This window comes from Scylla paramamosain, unplaced genomic scaffold (assembly GCF_035594125.1).
Source record: "Scylla paramamosain isolate STU-SP2022 unplaced genomic scaffold, ASM3559412v1 Contig4, whole genome shotgun sequence".
Lineage (NCBI taxonomy): Eukaryota > Metazoa > Arthropoda > Malacostraca > Decapoda > Portunidae > Scylla > Scylla paramamosain.
Window position 1 is genome coordinate 2,227,501 of NW_026973669.1, and position 15,000 is coordinate 2,242,500.

General features: G+C 41.3%; 1 protein-coding gene across 2 annotated transcripts in view; it reads left to right on the forward strand.

The window, feature by feature from the left end:
- Nucleotides 1-2,103: 2,103 nt before the first annotated feature.
- The window catches only part of LOC135096501 (sphingomyelin phosphodiesterase 5-like), a 15,686-nt gene continuing 2,789 nt past the window's right edge, over nt 2,104-15,000 (forward strand). The window contains exons 1-9 of one of the 2 annotated variants that reach the window (XM_063998017.1): nt 2,104-2,271; nt 5,627-5,713; nt 6,294-6,469; nt 6,826-7,077; nt 7,481-7,598; nt 9,765-9,909; nt 13,831-13,943; nt 14,161-14,235; nt 14,738-14,891. In XM_063998017.1, coding sequence (XP_063854087.1) covers nt 6,306-6,469; nt 6,826-7,077; nt 7,481-7,598; nt 9,765-9,909; nt 13,831-13,943; nt 14,161-14,235; nt 14,738-14,891 — 1,021 coding nt within the window. In that variant the 5' untranslated portion in view covers nt 2,104-2,271; nt 5,627-5,713; nt 6,294-6,305. The remainder of the gene's footprint in view (nt 2,272-5,626; nt 5,714-6,293; nt 6,470-6,825; nt 7,078-7,480; nt 7,599-9,764; nt 9,910-13,830; nt 13,944-14,160; nt 14,236-14,737; nt 14,892-15,000) is intronic. The other variant, XM_063998016.1, reaches the window with a different exon arrangement.

Here is a 15,000-nt window from a genome sequence, read left to right on the forward strand (position 1 = left end):
GCGCCTTAAAAAACAAAACAAAAAATGCACAGATCCTACACAGATGAAGGAACACACACACACACACACACACACACACACACACACACAGGACGCCTCACCTCAGTCTCTTGGACTCAGCAAAGAAGGGACTCTTCTCAGCCTCGGTCATGCTCGCCCACGCTGCGCCTGGAACACAGACAGTCGGTGAGAGACGGTCGTGTGGCGTGGCGGGCAATGGTAGCGCCCACACGCCTGCATGCACATCTGAGAACTTCCACCTGTCCTTGGCGCCTTCCCTGCCTCGTCGACACTCACAGCTACGAGTGACCAACAGGGTCCTAAACTTGAAAAGCCCAGCGAGTGACATCCTGCCATTCCACCACACGCTAAAACGGACCTTAAATGGATCCGGTTTGACGTCTGGCTCCCATAGTGTTTGAGGGCGGAGACGTTGCTTCCTCACGGAGTACTTTGATTCAACATTAGGGAATCGTTATTGCAAGTGGATGCCCTTCCTGCACCCTCGGAGCGTGGTTAGGATCCTTCCCTGGTGAACGCCACACCAGACCATCTTGTCTCCCTGCCACACCAAGAGGCTGAGTGTGTTTCGACTCACTGCCACTCTTCTGTAACTATCGTGGATGGGGCGTTCTCGCAACAGTGGTGCTTCACTGTCGTCCTCCTGCCCGCGTGCACACCACACCAACACAGGCTTCGACCGCGCTCAGGTAACCCAGTGGCGGCGTGCGCGGCGCAGCGATCTGCCAGCAGTGAGCGCGGTGTTGCGGGGACGCCCATGCAAGACAGTGACACAAGAATGGCGGCGAGGCGAGGCACGGCCAGCCTGTGTTGCTGCGGCAGGAAGAGAGAGAGAGAGAGAGAAGGGCCAGTGTTGCGGGGACGCCCATGCAAGACAGTGACACAAGAGTGGCTGCGAGGCTGTAGGATATTTATGTAATAAGGTGTGCAATATCTGTATTCGTTTATTTATTTAGTTATATTCTTGTAATGTTTTTTTTTTATGTAGGAAGGATACTGGCCAAGGGCAACAAAAATCTAATAAAACAAAATGCCCACTGAAATGTCAGTCCCATAAAAGGGTTAAAGCAGTGGTCAAAAATTGGTGGATAAGTGTCTTGAAACCTCCCTCTTGAAGGAATTCAAGTCATAGGAAGGTGGAAATACAGAAGCAGGCAGGGAGTTCCAGAGTTTACCAGAGAAAGGGATGAATGATTGAGAATACTGGTTAACTCTTGCGTTAGAGAGGTGGACAGAATAGTGGTGAGAGAAAGAAGAAAGTGTTGTGCAGCGAGGCCGCGGAAGGAGGGGAGGCATGCAGTTAGCAAGATCAGAAGAGCAGTTAGCATGAAAATAGCGGTAGAAGACAGCTAGATATGCAGCATTGCGGCGGTGAGAGAGAGGCTGAAGACAGTCAGTTAGAGGAGAGGAGTTGATGAGACGGAAAGCTTTTGATACTATCTATTTTTATATTTTTGATACTCTATCCTTAAGTCTTTGTCCAGGGGAGGGGTGGCAAGATCCGTCCTCCTCCTTTGTTGTATTTCATTATTAATGCAACAATAAATTTATCAATCAATCAATCAATCATGTCTCGGTTTGCTGTTCAAAATAGAATGCAGTTGAAATTCTCTCTCTCTCTCTCTCTCTCTCTCTCTCTCTCTCTCTCTCTCTCTCTCTCTCTCTCTCTCTCTCTCTCTCTCTCTCTCGCTCTCTGTATGAAAAAAAAAACTGGAATGTAAAAAACACGAAAATGCGAAGAAATAATAAATAAATTAAATAGAAAAAAATACTACAATTCTAGGAACACAGAAAACACGCCCACAAAATAAAAAAAAATAACAAAAAAATATTAAACTTAAATAAACACACTCAAAAAAAATAAATAAAAAACGCGAAAATACGAAAAAAAATCGCATTTTAAAGAACCGAATAAAAACACAGTAATGAAAATAAAATAGACATACAAAATCATACCAACCAAAAATAAAACACAAACACACATACAAAAAAGAAGCTCCAAAATGCAAAAAATAAATTAATTAATTAATTAATTAATAAATAAAATAAAAATACCGAAGTTGATAGAAAACCCGAACTCTCCGATTGTTTGTTTTGATCCTCCGCCTGGCCGCTTCCCGCACGGTCTCTATCTAAATTTTCCCTTTCTTTTAGGCCTACCCGTGCCTGGGCCTATCTAACAGGGACACCGCAAGCCAGCCAGGTCCAGGGCGTGTCGTGGCGCGGGTGGCTGTGGTGAATTAAGGCGAGGTTAGTAAGATAGTTGTTTTTAAATGTGGTGGTGGTGGTGGTGGTGGTGGTGGTGGTTCCTTATCGTGTGTGTGTGTGTGTGTGTGTGTGTGTGTGTTCACCTGTTTGTTAATGCTTTCTTCTTTTTCTTTTTTGGTATAATTTCAGTTTCCCCCCAATAAACTGCACGTATGTATGAAGTGTCTCACGGTCTAGGAGCATTTCTAACCCAATATTACCTTCTCGTAAACGAATAATAAGGTGACGTTGGAATAGGTTAGGTTAGGTTAGGTTAGGTAAAGTTAGGTAAGGTTAGGTTAGGTTAGGTTGGTTAGGTTAGGTTAGGTAAAGTTAGGTAAGGTTAGGTTAGGTTGGTTAGGTTAGGTTAGGTTAGGTTAGGTTGGTTAGGTTAGGTTAGGTTAGGTTGGTTAGGTTAGGTTAGGTTAGGTTAGGTAAAGTTAGGTTAGGTTAGGTTAGGTAAGGTTAGGTAAGGTTAGGTTAGGTTAGGTTAGGTAAGGTTGGTTAGGTTAGGTTAGGTTAGGTAAGGTTAGGTGAGGTAAGGTTAGGTTAGGTAAGATTGGTTAGGTTAGGTTAGGTAAGGTTAGGTAAGGTTAGGTAAGGTTGGTTAGGTTAGGTTAGGTAAGGTTGGTTAGGTTAGGTAAGGTTAGGTAAGGTTGGTTAGGTTAGGTTAGGTTAGGTAAGGTTGGTTAGGTAAGGTTGGTTAGGTTAGGTTAGGTTAGGTAAGGTTGGTTAGGTAAGGTTGGTTAGGTTAGGTAAGGTTAGGTAAGGTTAGGTAAGGTTGGTTAGGTTAGGTAAGGTTAGGTTAGGTAAAGTTAGGTAAGGTTGGTTAGGTTAGGTAAGGTTGGTTAGGTTAGGTTAGGTAAGGTTGGTTAGGTAAGGTTGGTTAGGTTAGGTTAGGTTAGGTAAGGTTGGTTAGGTTAGGTTGGTTAGGTTAGGTAAGGTTAGGTTAGGTTAGGTTAGGTAAGGTTAGGTTAGGTTAGGTAAGGTTGGTTAGGTAAGGTTGGTTAGGTTAGGTTAGGTTAGGTAAGGTTAGGTAAGGTTGGTTAGGTTAGGTTAGGTTAGGTAAGGTTGGTTAGGTAAGGTTGGTTAGGTTAGGTTAGGTAAGGTTGGTTAGGTAAGGTTGGTTAGGTTAGGTAAGGTTAGGTTAGGTTAGGTTAGGTAAGGTTAGGTTAGGTTAGGTAAGGTTGGTTAGGTTAGGTTAGGTTAGGTTGGTTAGGTTAGGTTAGGTAAGGTTGGTTAGGTAAGGTTGGTTAGGTTAGGTTAGGTAAGGTTGGTTAGGTTAGGTTAGGTAAGGTTGGTTAGGTAAGGTTGGTTAGGTTAGGTTAGGTTAGGTAAGGTTGGTTAGGTTAGGTTAGGTAAGGTTGGTTAGGTAAGGTTGGTTAGGTTAGGTAAGGTTAGGTAAGGTTGGTTAGGTTAGGTTAGGTTAGGTAAGGTTGGTTAGGTAAGGTTGGTTAGGTTAGGTTAGGTTAGGTTAGGTTAGGTAAGGTTGGTTAGGTAAGGTTGGTTAGGTTAGGTTAGGTTAGGTTAGGTAAGGTTAGGTAAGGTTGGTTAGGTTAGGTTAGGTTAGGTAAGGTTGGTTAGGTAAGGTTGGTTAGGTTAGGTTAGGTTAGGTAAGGTTGGTTAGGTTAGGTTAGGTAAGGTTGGTTAGGTAAGGTTGGTTAGGTTAGGTAAGGTTAGGTAAGGTTGGTTAGGTTAGGTTAGGTAAGGTTGGTTAGGTAAGGTTGGTTAGGTTAGGTTAGGTTAGGTAAGGTTGGTTAGGTTAGGTAAGGTTAGGTTAGGTAAGGTAAGGTTGGTTAGGTTAGGTTTGGATAGGTTAGGTAAGGTTGGTTAGGTTAGGTAAGGTTGGTTAGGTTAGGTTAGGTTAGGTTTGGATAGGTTAGGTAAGGTTGGTTAGGTTAGATTTGGATAGGTTAGGTTAGGTTAGGTTAGGTTTGGATAGGTTAGGTAAGGTTGGTTAGGTTAGATTTGGATAGGTTAGGTTAGGTTAGGTTTGGATAGGTTAGGTAAGGTTAGGTTAGATTTGGATAGGTTAGGTTAGGTTAGCTTTCTGGTTGTGTTTGAATATACTAATGGTGGGGGATAGGTTAGGTTAGGTTAGCATTTTGGTTGTGTTTGCATATATTAATGGTGGGGGTTGAAGGGGAGCACACAGCCCCCTGGTTATAATAGTTTCTGGTTTGCTACATTTAGAAAATTTCCTTGACTTGTAGAAAAATTTACCTACATTTTCAAAGTCTATATATCACTTGTATGTGCCCCCCCCCCCCACCAAAACCCCGGTTCCCCACAGGCCCCCAATGATGCTGGAAGGGTTGGGGGGGTAAGGGTAGACATTGGGCATATTGGCTGAACCTACAAATTTACCTCTTTTTTATTTATTTCTTGTTTTTTTGTGTTCCTTTTAATTTTGATTGTTTTTTGTTTTCTTCCTTTTCTGGCTCTTTGTTGTTGTTGTTGTTGTTGTTGTTTTGTTTTCTTGTTCTTGTTCTTGTTCTTGTTCTTGTTCTACTACTACTACTATTTTTCTTCATTGTTGTTGTTGTTGTTGTTACTGTTGTTGTTATTGTTATTATTATTATTATTATTATTATTATTATTATACTATTACTACTACTACTACTACTACTACTACTACTACTACTACTACTACTACTACTACTACTACTACTTCTACTACTACTGCTGCTACTTTTAAATACATATAATTAAGATATTTTCTGCCGTGAATTGAGACATAAATAAAAACTCTGCTACATCTCATTATCAGTGTTGTCAGTCACTGAAATAGCAACAGTTGGGAAGGTAGAGATAAACAGGGTAACAATATCTCTCTCTCTCTCTCTCTCTCTCTCTCTCTCTCTCTCTCTCTCTCTCTCTCTCTCTCTCTCTCTCTCTCTCTCTCTCTCTCTCTCTCTCTCCTCTACATGTTCTTTTTCTTATTTTTCTTTTCTTCTTTTATATTTCTTCTTCTTCTTCTTCTTCTTCTTCTTTTTGTACTTGTTGTTGTTGCTGTTGTTGTTACTGTTGTTCTCCATCTATTTTCTTCTTCTTTTTCTTCTTCTTCTTCTTCTTCTTGTCCTCCATCATCATCATCATCATCATCATCATCATCATCTTCTTCTTCTTCTTCTTCTTCTTCTTCTTCTTCTTCTTCTTATTATTATTATTATTATTATTATTATTATTATTATTATTATTATTATTTTTATTATTATTATTGTTGTTGTTATCTTTCTCTCTCAACAAATAAAAGTAAGAGAGAGAGAGAGAGAGAGAGAGAGAGAGAGTGTACAAAGATTAAAACAAGGACAATCTCAAGATATTATGTTTTTTTTTTTTCTTTTTTACTGATAAGGAAGCTGAAAGATCACAGAAATACACTGTACAGTCTCCTGCTGCTGTACAGGGTGTGTCAAGAAGTGTGTGGCAGTGACTGAGGCAGGTGAGGGTACAGGGACTTGGCGACACTGCTCTCTCTCTCTCTCTCTCTCTTGTGTTGCAAAGTTGGAATAAGTTAACAAGATGTGATTGTGTTACTGTTATTGTTGTTGTTCAAGTGTGGCTGATGAGGCAGGACAGACAGACAGACAGACAGGTTATGTATGGTTAGGCCTGTGGTGTTTCTGTAGGCCTAGAATTGAAGGGAGAAGCTATTAAGGCTGAGAAGAAGGGATGAACAGCAAAGTAACATTGTATTCCATCAAAACTCTGTCCAAAATTAAAACAATATGGCGTCTTGCAATTAAGTGAAGGTTTTGGTGGAAATAGTAGTAGTAGTAGTAGTAGTATCACCATAGCCATAACAATTAATTTATCAGTAGTAATAGTAGTAGTAGTAGAAGTAGTTGTAGTAGTAGTAGTAGTAGTAGTAGTAGTAGTAGTAGTAGCAGCATTAATAGCTGTAAAAGTAACTGAAAGAACCACCTCCACTATTACTACTACTACTACTGCTACACCCCCACTACTACTACCACTACTACTTCCTCACCACTACCACCACCACTAACTGCTTCTCCCCCCAGACCCACAGCAAGATGGCCCCCCCTCGGCCCTCCCGGTACAGCTGGTGGCCGCTGAAAGTTGTAGATGGGCTGAGTGTGGTCCTAACTGCTCCTCTGATCCACACTTTGTCCCTCGCTGGCTCCTGTTACTGCCTTACCACCTTCGACAGCACCTCCTTCATTATGCTCTTCCTCAGGTGAGAGAGAGAGAGAGAGAGAGAGAGAGAGAGAGTTATTTTTTATTTATTTATTTATCTATGTATTTGTTTGTCTGTCTTATTTCTTTACGTGAAAACCATAAAAAGAGGTGAAGAGGAGGAGGAGAAATATGAAAGATGAAAAAGAAAAGGAAAACTACTACTACTACTACTACTACTACTACTACTACTACTACTACTACTACTACTACTACTACTACTACTAGATAGATAGATAAAGAAAGAAATGAATAGACTGTAAGATTGATTAGAGAAAAGACAAAAATGAAAACTACTACTACTACTACTACTACTACTACTACTACTACTACTACTACTACTACTACCACCAACAGGTTTGCAGTGGTGGGCCCTGTTCTGGTGCTCCTGGCCCTGGTGTCCCTGGTCCCGGGGGTGGTGGGGTGGGTGGTATGGATGGCCCTGAATACCCATGCTGCTCACCTCATTCAACCCTTTTATTACCACTCTCCCCCACGCCACGCCCGCCCTGCCCGCCCCACGCCCGCCACACACCCGCGCCGAGTCACCGTCTGCTCCGCCAATGTCCTCCTGTGTCCTGAAGTGGTGTCGCGGTTCAATAATTGTCCGTATGTACGAGTGATTCAAGTTGGATGTTTTTTTTTTTATTTATTTTTTGTCTGTCTGAAGTTATTGTTGTTTAATCTAAGGTGTGATTTTCTTGTTTTGCAATGTAATGTAACCTAACCTAACCTAGCCTAACCTATCCTGACTTAAGCTAAGCTAACCTAACCTAACCTGACCTATCCTGACTTAACCTAACCTAACCTATCCTGACTTAAGCTAACCTAACCAAACCTAACCTATCCTGACTAATCTAACCTAACCTAACCTGACCCAACGTAACCTAACATAGCTCAACCCAACGTAACCTAACCTAACACCCTTTCCCACCCCTATCTCCCTCTGGTCATCACCTATGTACTAACACACACCCTCATCTCTCCCCCCACCCTGACACGACCTCCCTAGCAATGTTTTGTGGCGAACCAAGGAAATCGGATCACGGCTGTTGCGTCAAGATTGTGGCCTCAACTTACACCTGAACCTGAAGCCGCCCGTGTGCAGGGAGGAGGTGGTGGTGACCCAGGTGTGTGTGTGTGTGTGTTTGTTTACCTAGTTGTATTGTGCAGGGGACGAGGTAGAGGTCAATTTGTCGTGTCTCCTTAACCACATTCATCCAGTTCGTCTTTCGGCCTGCGTACAGTGTTTGCCTCCTCCACCTCCTCCGTCAGGTCACTCCAGGTTTCAGTGGTTCAATGCGGGGAGCTGTGTTTCTTGGTGTCGCCGGAACATTCATTCATTCTTTATTTTCTTCCCTTGCCCCCTCGTCCGTCTCTCTCCCTCCTCCATCTGCGGCAACAAGTCGTTTCTGTCCATTCTGTATTGTTCACTAATTTGTACAGTGTTGCCAGTCTCCTCTTTCTCTTCTCTCGTGTAGTGTTAGTAATCCCATCTCTTCAAGTCTCTGTAGCTTAAGTCTTTCAATTTGTCTTTCAATTCTGGTGCTATCTTTGTTACTCTCCTCTGTGTTCTTTCCAGTTTCCATATATCTACTGCAATCTACTGCCATCTACTGCTGTTTATTCCAGTTTAGGTCGTTATCATGGTTGTTATAGTCTTCGTCATCATTTCCTTATCTAAACGGTTAAATGACACTGTAATGTTTGGTAATGAGGTGTGTGTGGAGCAAAATGTTCCACTTATGTGTCTTTCAGTTGATGGCGCGTCCTGTCATAGTCGTCCTTGGTGATAAATCTTTTCCTTCACTACTTTTCATTGTTATTTCTCCTCCCATTTCGTAATCCCATGAAGGTCTCTTTTTAATTCTTCCTATTTCCAGCACGTGGCATTTTCTGGCGTTAAATTCTGGTTTCCATCTTTGGCCCTTTGCATGTATCTTGTCAGTATCCTTTTGTAAACTCCTTGCAGTCATTTTCATTATTTTCCATCATCAGCGAAAGGTTTATATAACAATTTAGATCCTCTGCCCATTTGCATATATTTGAAACATAAGAGGTGCCAACACAGATCCTTGCGGCACCCCACTTGTCACTTTGCGCCAACTTGAATTACTGTCTTGAATTGATGTTCTCATTTCCCTCGTTCCTAAAGAATTCTCCATCCATCTCAGTGTTGCTCCCTTCAGTCCACCTCCACTCTCTAGCTTCCACATAAGGCTTTTGTGGGGAAACTTTGTCGAATGTTTTTTTGAGATCCAGGTCTGTCACGTCACCCTACCTGTCCCTCTCTTGCACTCCATCTGTTGCTGTTGCGTAGCTCATTAGATTTGTGGCACAGAATCTCTCTTTCCTGAGTCGTAATTGCTATTTATAATTATTTTTTCATTTTTTTAATTATTGCATCTTTCTTTAATTACTGTTTGACAAAGCTTAATAGTCGATAATTTAATGGTTCTGTTTTTATTTATTTTGTATATTGGCATCATGTTAGCGGTGTTCCCTTGATAATATCCCATCGGTGACCTGTAAATTTTTTTTTTTATTTATGTACGAAGGGCCCCAAGGAACAAAAATCCAGTTAAAAGATAAATAAACAGTAAATAAAAGCCCACTGAGATGACAGTCCCACAACGCGATCAAAGCAGTAGTCAAAAAGTGAAGGGTTGTCCTGAAACCTCCCACACGTGTTCCATTTATTCCTTCCTTTCTTGTAATGTCCTTGTTTTTGCTTGATCTGGTGCCACTGCTTGTCAAATATCAAACGCTTATGGCAGTTTTCATCGTTTCTTGTCTCTACTTCATCTGTGTTCTCTCATCCTGGTACTACTCGCGGTGGCACAATATTGGTGTTCTCTCATCCTGGTGCTGCTCGCGGTGGCACAATATTGGTGTTCTCTCATCCTGGTGCTGCTCTCGGTGGCACGATATTGGTGTTCTCTCATCCTGGTGCTGCTCTCGGTGGCACGATATTGGTGTTCTCTCATCCTGGTGCTGCTCTCGGTGGCACGATATTGGTGTTCTCTCATCCTGGTGCTGGTCTCGGTGGCACAATATTGGTGTTCTCTCATCCTGGTGCTGCTCTCGGTGGCACAATATTGGTTTCCTTTGTTAGCGGGGACTGAAGACTCATTCATTCATTCGTGTCAGTAGTTTCAGAAATTCTTCCTTCTCCTCTTAACTTGTTCGTGTCTTCCCTGTGTTTCCATCATTTCCCACCATTTCTTTGCACCCCGCCAAGATATTTTACCCATTATCCCTTAATTCTTCACCATTGTTCCCTGTTTCCCCCGCAGCTTCCGGAGGTGGATGTGTTTATACTGCAGGAGGTGGTGGAGCGGTGGCAGGGCCGGGAGATGGTGGGGCTGCTGGGGACCAAGTACCCTCACTGCCTCTATGACGTCGGGGTGCACAGTTCTAATAGTAATAAGTTTTGTTGTGGTAAGTGTGTATAAGTGGGAGTATGAGGGAATGTGTGTATAAAGTATGTTTTGGAAAGCGAGTGCGTGTATAAGTGAGAGTATGAGGGAATGTGTGTATAAAGTCTAAGTGTATTTGTGTGTACGATATTTTTTATTTATTTATTTATTTATTTATTTATTTATTTATTTATTTTGGCAGGGGTGTTTAAAATTAATGTACATGTTTTTTTTTTTTTTTTTTTTTTTATCTTTTTATGGAATTCATGTTTATTTATTTTATGTATTTATCTATATTTATTTATTTATTTATTTTTAAGTCGTCAGGTGTGTGTATATTTACCAAGTTGATAACACACAAGAAGAGAGAGGTATATTTATGTTGCCTTGTCGCCGTATCTACAAAATGTCTAGTCTTTCCTTAAATTTATGCAGGGTTTTAGCAATGACGATTTATTTATTTATTTATTTTTGTTTATTTTTTTTCGGCCAATGCATTCCACACACACCACCATTGCGGGAAGCTGAAATTATTTACTTCCGTCCTACTGTAGTATTATTGTTTTATTTATTATTTTTTTTATACGCTCGTTTCCCCTTGTTTGTCCTTGGTCTTCTCATCCTTTTCCCAAATTCTACGACTCTGCATTTCTTTTAAGTTTTGGACATGATTTTATTTACGTGCTTCTCTGGCGACAGGCTACCTACTATTATTACCCTTGAGATTCATTTATTTATTTATTTATTTATTTATTTATTTATTATTTTCATAGGTTCGTTGCCCCTTGGTGTTTATGTCTCCCCTTGCTCTTCTCATCCTTTCAAAAATTGTACGACTCTGCATTTAAGTTAAATTTCACTTCACATTTACAAGACCAATCCCACATCCTTTCTAGATCTTACTGTGGGGCCCCTGCAGTCGTCATCTCTATTTTTCTGAACTGTTCTTGCATCATCAGCAATTAAACTCGTATAGCATTTTATTCCCTTCACTGTATCACTGACATATACTGCAAACATGGTTGGAGGCAGCACCGACCCTTGTGGTACGCTGCTGATAACTCGTTTGCAGGATTTTCATTTATTTGTTTATTTATCTATTTATTTATTGTTATTATTATTATTATTATTATTTATTTATTTATTCATTTATTTGTTTGTTTACAGAAGTTCTCATTTGTCTTATTTAAAAAGTCCGTGAACCATCTAAGCCTATCTCTTTTCAACCACACAAAACTACACAAAACTACAAGCACCTAATAACACACACACCCTTCATGCAAAAATTTTAAAATCATGGCGACTCCTACACCAGCCTCGGAGTCCCCATCTGGGGAGGGGACCATAAATGTCCCCAGGTCGGACTGCCTTTCCGTCGACGACCCTAAGTGTCTTGACACCCCCCTCAACTTTTTCTTCATTAACTTCTGCAACATTCGCGGTCTAAGATCTAATTTTCAATCTGTAGAACACCACCTCTCCTCTTCTAAACCTCATCTTCTTTTCCTCACTGAAACTCAGGTGTCTGAGGCAACTGACAGTAGCCCCTTTTCTGTTCCCTCCTACTTTCTCTATCCTCATTTTCGATCCAAAGCTGGATGCTGCGTTTATGTGCGCAATGACTTAACCTGCTCTCGTGCCCACGCTCTTAAATCTTCCGAGTTTTCCACCATCTGGCTACGACTACAGAGTCATTCTCATACTAAATTTATCTGTGCTGTATACCTCTCTCCTAACTCCTCTGACTATAAGAAATTCTTTGACTACTTAACTTCCAAAGTGGAGCACATTCTGACCCTCTTCCCTTTTGCAGAGATCTCCATTCTTGGAGACTTCAATGTTCACCACCAGCTTTGGCTTTCCTCTCCCTTCACTGACCATACTGGTGAACTAGCCTACAACTTTGCTATCCTCCATGACCTAGAGCAATTGGTGCAACACCCTACTCGTATTCCTGACCGTCTTGGAGATACGCCCAACATTCTTGACCTTTTCCTGACCTCTAATCCTTCTGCTTATGCTGTCACCCTTTCTTCTCCGTTGGGCTCCTCCGATCACAATCTCATATCTTTATCTTGTCCTATCACTCCAATCCCTCCTCAGGATCCCCCTAAGCGAAGGTGCCTCTGGCGTTTTGCCTCTGCTAGTTGGGGGGACCTGAGGCGGTATTTTGCTGATTTTCCTTGGAATGACTACTGCTTCCGTGTCAGAGACCCGTCTTTGTGTGCTGAGCGCATAACAGAGGTGATAGTGTCTGGCATGGAGGCGTACATTCCTCACTCTTTTTCTCGTCCTAAACCTTCTAAACCTTGGTTTAACACAGCTTGTTCTCGTGCTATACATGATAGAGAGGTGGCCCACAAAAGGTACTTAAGCCTTCCATCACCAGAATCTCATGCACTTTATATTTCTGGCCGGAACCATGCCAAGTCTGTTCTCCAACTAGCCAAAAACTCCTTCATTAACAGAAAATGTCAAAACCTTTCAAGATCTAACTCCCCTCGTGACTTCTGGCATCTCGCCAAAAATATCTCCAATAACTTTGCTTCTTCTTCTTTCCCTCCTCTACTTCAACCAGATGGCACCACTGCTATCACATCTATTTCTAAAGCTGAACTCTTTGCTCAAACCTTTGCTAAAAACTCTACCTTGGACGATTCTGGGCTTGTTCCTCCCTCTCCTCCACCCTCTGACTACTTCATGCCTCGTATTAAAATTCTTCGTAATGATGTTTTCCATGCCCTCGCTGGCCTAAACCCTCGGAAGGCTTATGGACCTGATGGGGTCCCTCCTATTGTTCTCCGAAACTGTGCCTCCGTGCTTGCACCTTGCCTAGTCAAACTCTTTCAGCTCTGTCTGTCAACATCTACCTTTCCTTCTTGCTGGAAGTTTGCCTACATTCAACCTGTTCCTAAAAAGGGTGACCGCTCTAATCCCTCAAACTACCGTCCTATTGCTTTAATTTCCTGCTTATCTAAAGTTTTTGAATCTATCCTCAACAGGAAGATTCTTAAACATCTATCACTTCACAACCTTCTATCTGATCGCCAGTATGGGTTCCGTCAAGGCCGCTCTACTGGTGATCTTCTGGCTTTCCTTACTGAGTCTTGGTCATCCTCTTTTAGAGACTTTGGTGAAACTTTTGCTGTTGCCTTGGACATATCAAAAGCCTTTGATAGAGTCTGGCACAAAGCTTTGATTTCCAAACTACCCTCCTACGGTTTCTATCCTTCTCTCTGTAACTTCATCTCAAGTTTCCTTTCTGACCGTTCTATTGCTGCTGTGGTAGACGGTCACTGTTCTTCTCCTAAATCTATTAACAGTGGTGTTCCTCAGGGTTCTGTCCTGTCACCCACTCTCTTCTTATTATTCATTAATGATCTTCTAAACCAAACTTCTTGTCCTATCCACTCCTATGCTGATGATACCACCCTGCACTTTTCCACGTCTTTTCATAGACGTCCAACCCTTCAGGAGGTAAACATATCACGCAGGGAAGCCACAGAACGCCTGACTTCTGATCTTTCTAAAATTTCTGATTGGGGCAGAGCAAACTTGGTATTGTTCAATGCCTCAAAAACTCAATTCCTCCATCTATCAACTCGACACAATCTTCCAGACAACTATCCCCTCTTCTTCAATGACACTCAACTGTCCCCCTCTTCTACACTGAACATCCTCGGTCTGTCCTTTACAACCCTTCTATTTTATTTATTTACTTATTTTTTCTAGTTTCCACGTTAATATTTTACGTGGCATTTTATTTATTTATTTTTTTTAGGCCTAAATAAATGCAGTCTATCCAGTGTGTGTGTGTGTTTTGTTTGTCATTTTTTCTTTCATTGCATTAACTCTCTCTCTCTCTCTCTCTCTCTCTCTCTCTCTCTCTCTCTCTCTCTCTCTCTCTCTCTCTCTCTCTCTCTCTCTCTCTCTCTCTCTTCAGGAAGTGGGTTGTTCCTGGCATCTAAGTACCCCATAATGGACGCAGTGTTTCACCCATACACCCATCACTCCCATTATGGCTGCCTGGTGGGTCTAGGGGTGCTGCTGGCGAAGGTAAACACACCCATTAAATACCCATTCATTATCTATCATTATTATTATTATTACTATTACTCATTTATTTATTTATTTATTTATTTATTGTTCTATTATCATTACTATTTTTCGTACTAATGGCTAAGAGAAGATACTACCCATTAACTGTGTACCCATCATTGTAGTAGTAGTAGTAGTAGTAGTAGTTAAGTTAATGAGTGTACTTTGGCCACAGCTGGATCTGGGAACAGTGGTAAGGAGCGGCAGGGAGTTGGCAGCTGTGGGTTACGTTGCGAACACACACACACAGGTTGGTACTCCTGTGGTGGTGGTGGTGGTGCTGGTGTTTTTTTTTTTTTTTTTTTTTTTTTTTTTTTTTTTTTTTTCATGTTTTCGTTGTTGTTGTTGTTGTTGTTGTTGTTGTTGTTGTTGTTGTTTTCTCTTTCTTCCTCTTGTTTTGTAATGCATAAAATGTAAAATAATTCCTTTCTTTTTCTTCTTCTTGTTCACTTGTTTCTTCTTCTTCTTCTTCTTCTTCTTCTTCTTCTTCTTCTTCTTCTTCTTCTTCTTCTTCTTCCTCTTCTTCTTTCCCATCAAACACAACGTAACAATGATGAAAATAATTCTTCTTATTATTTTCCTCTTCTCTTTCTTCCTCTTTTTCTTTATTTGCGAAGTATAAAATAATAATAATAATAATAATAATAATAATAATAATAATAATAATAATAATAATAATAATAATGAACTGATAACAGAATTTATCCCCACCCCCTTACCACACACACACACACACACGCACACACACACAGGCTTACCAAGGGGAGAAGAACATTATCAGTGAACAGCTATCGGAAGCATCTAGCAGGTTCAAGCGTTACATCAAAGACACACTGGACACACGCACAGAAATCCTCATGTTTGGCGTGCTGGGAGGGGACTTCAATGCCGACAACATCTCAAAGGGTGCGTACGTGTGTGTGTGTGTGTGTGTGTGTGTGAAGAAGGAAGAGAAGGAGAGTGAAGAGTGCTTGTGAGAGAGAGAGAGAGAGAGAGAGAGAGAGAGAGAGAGAGA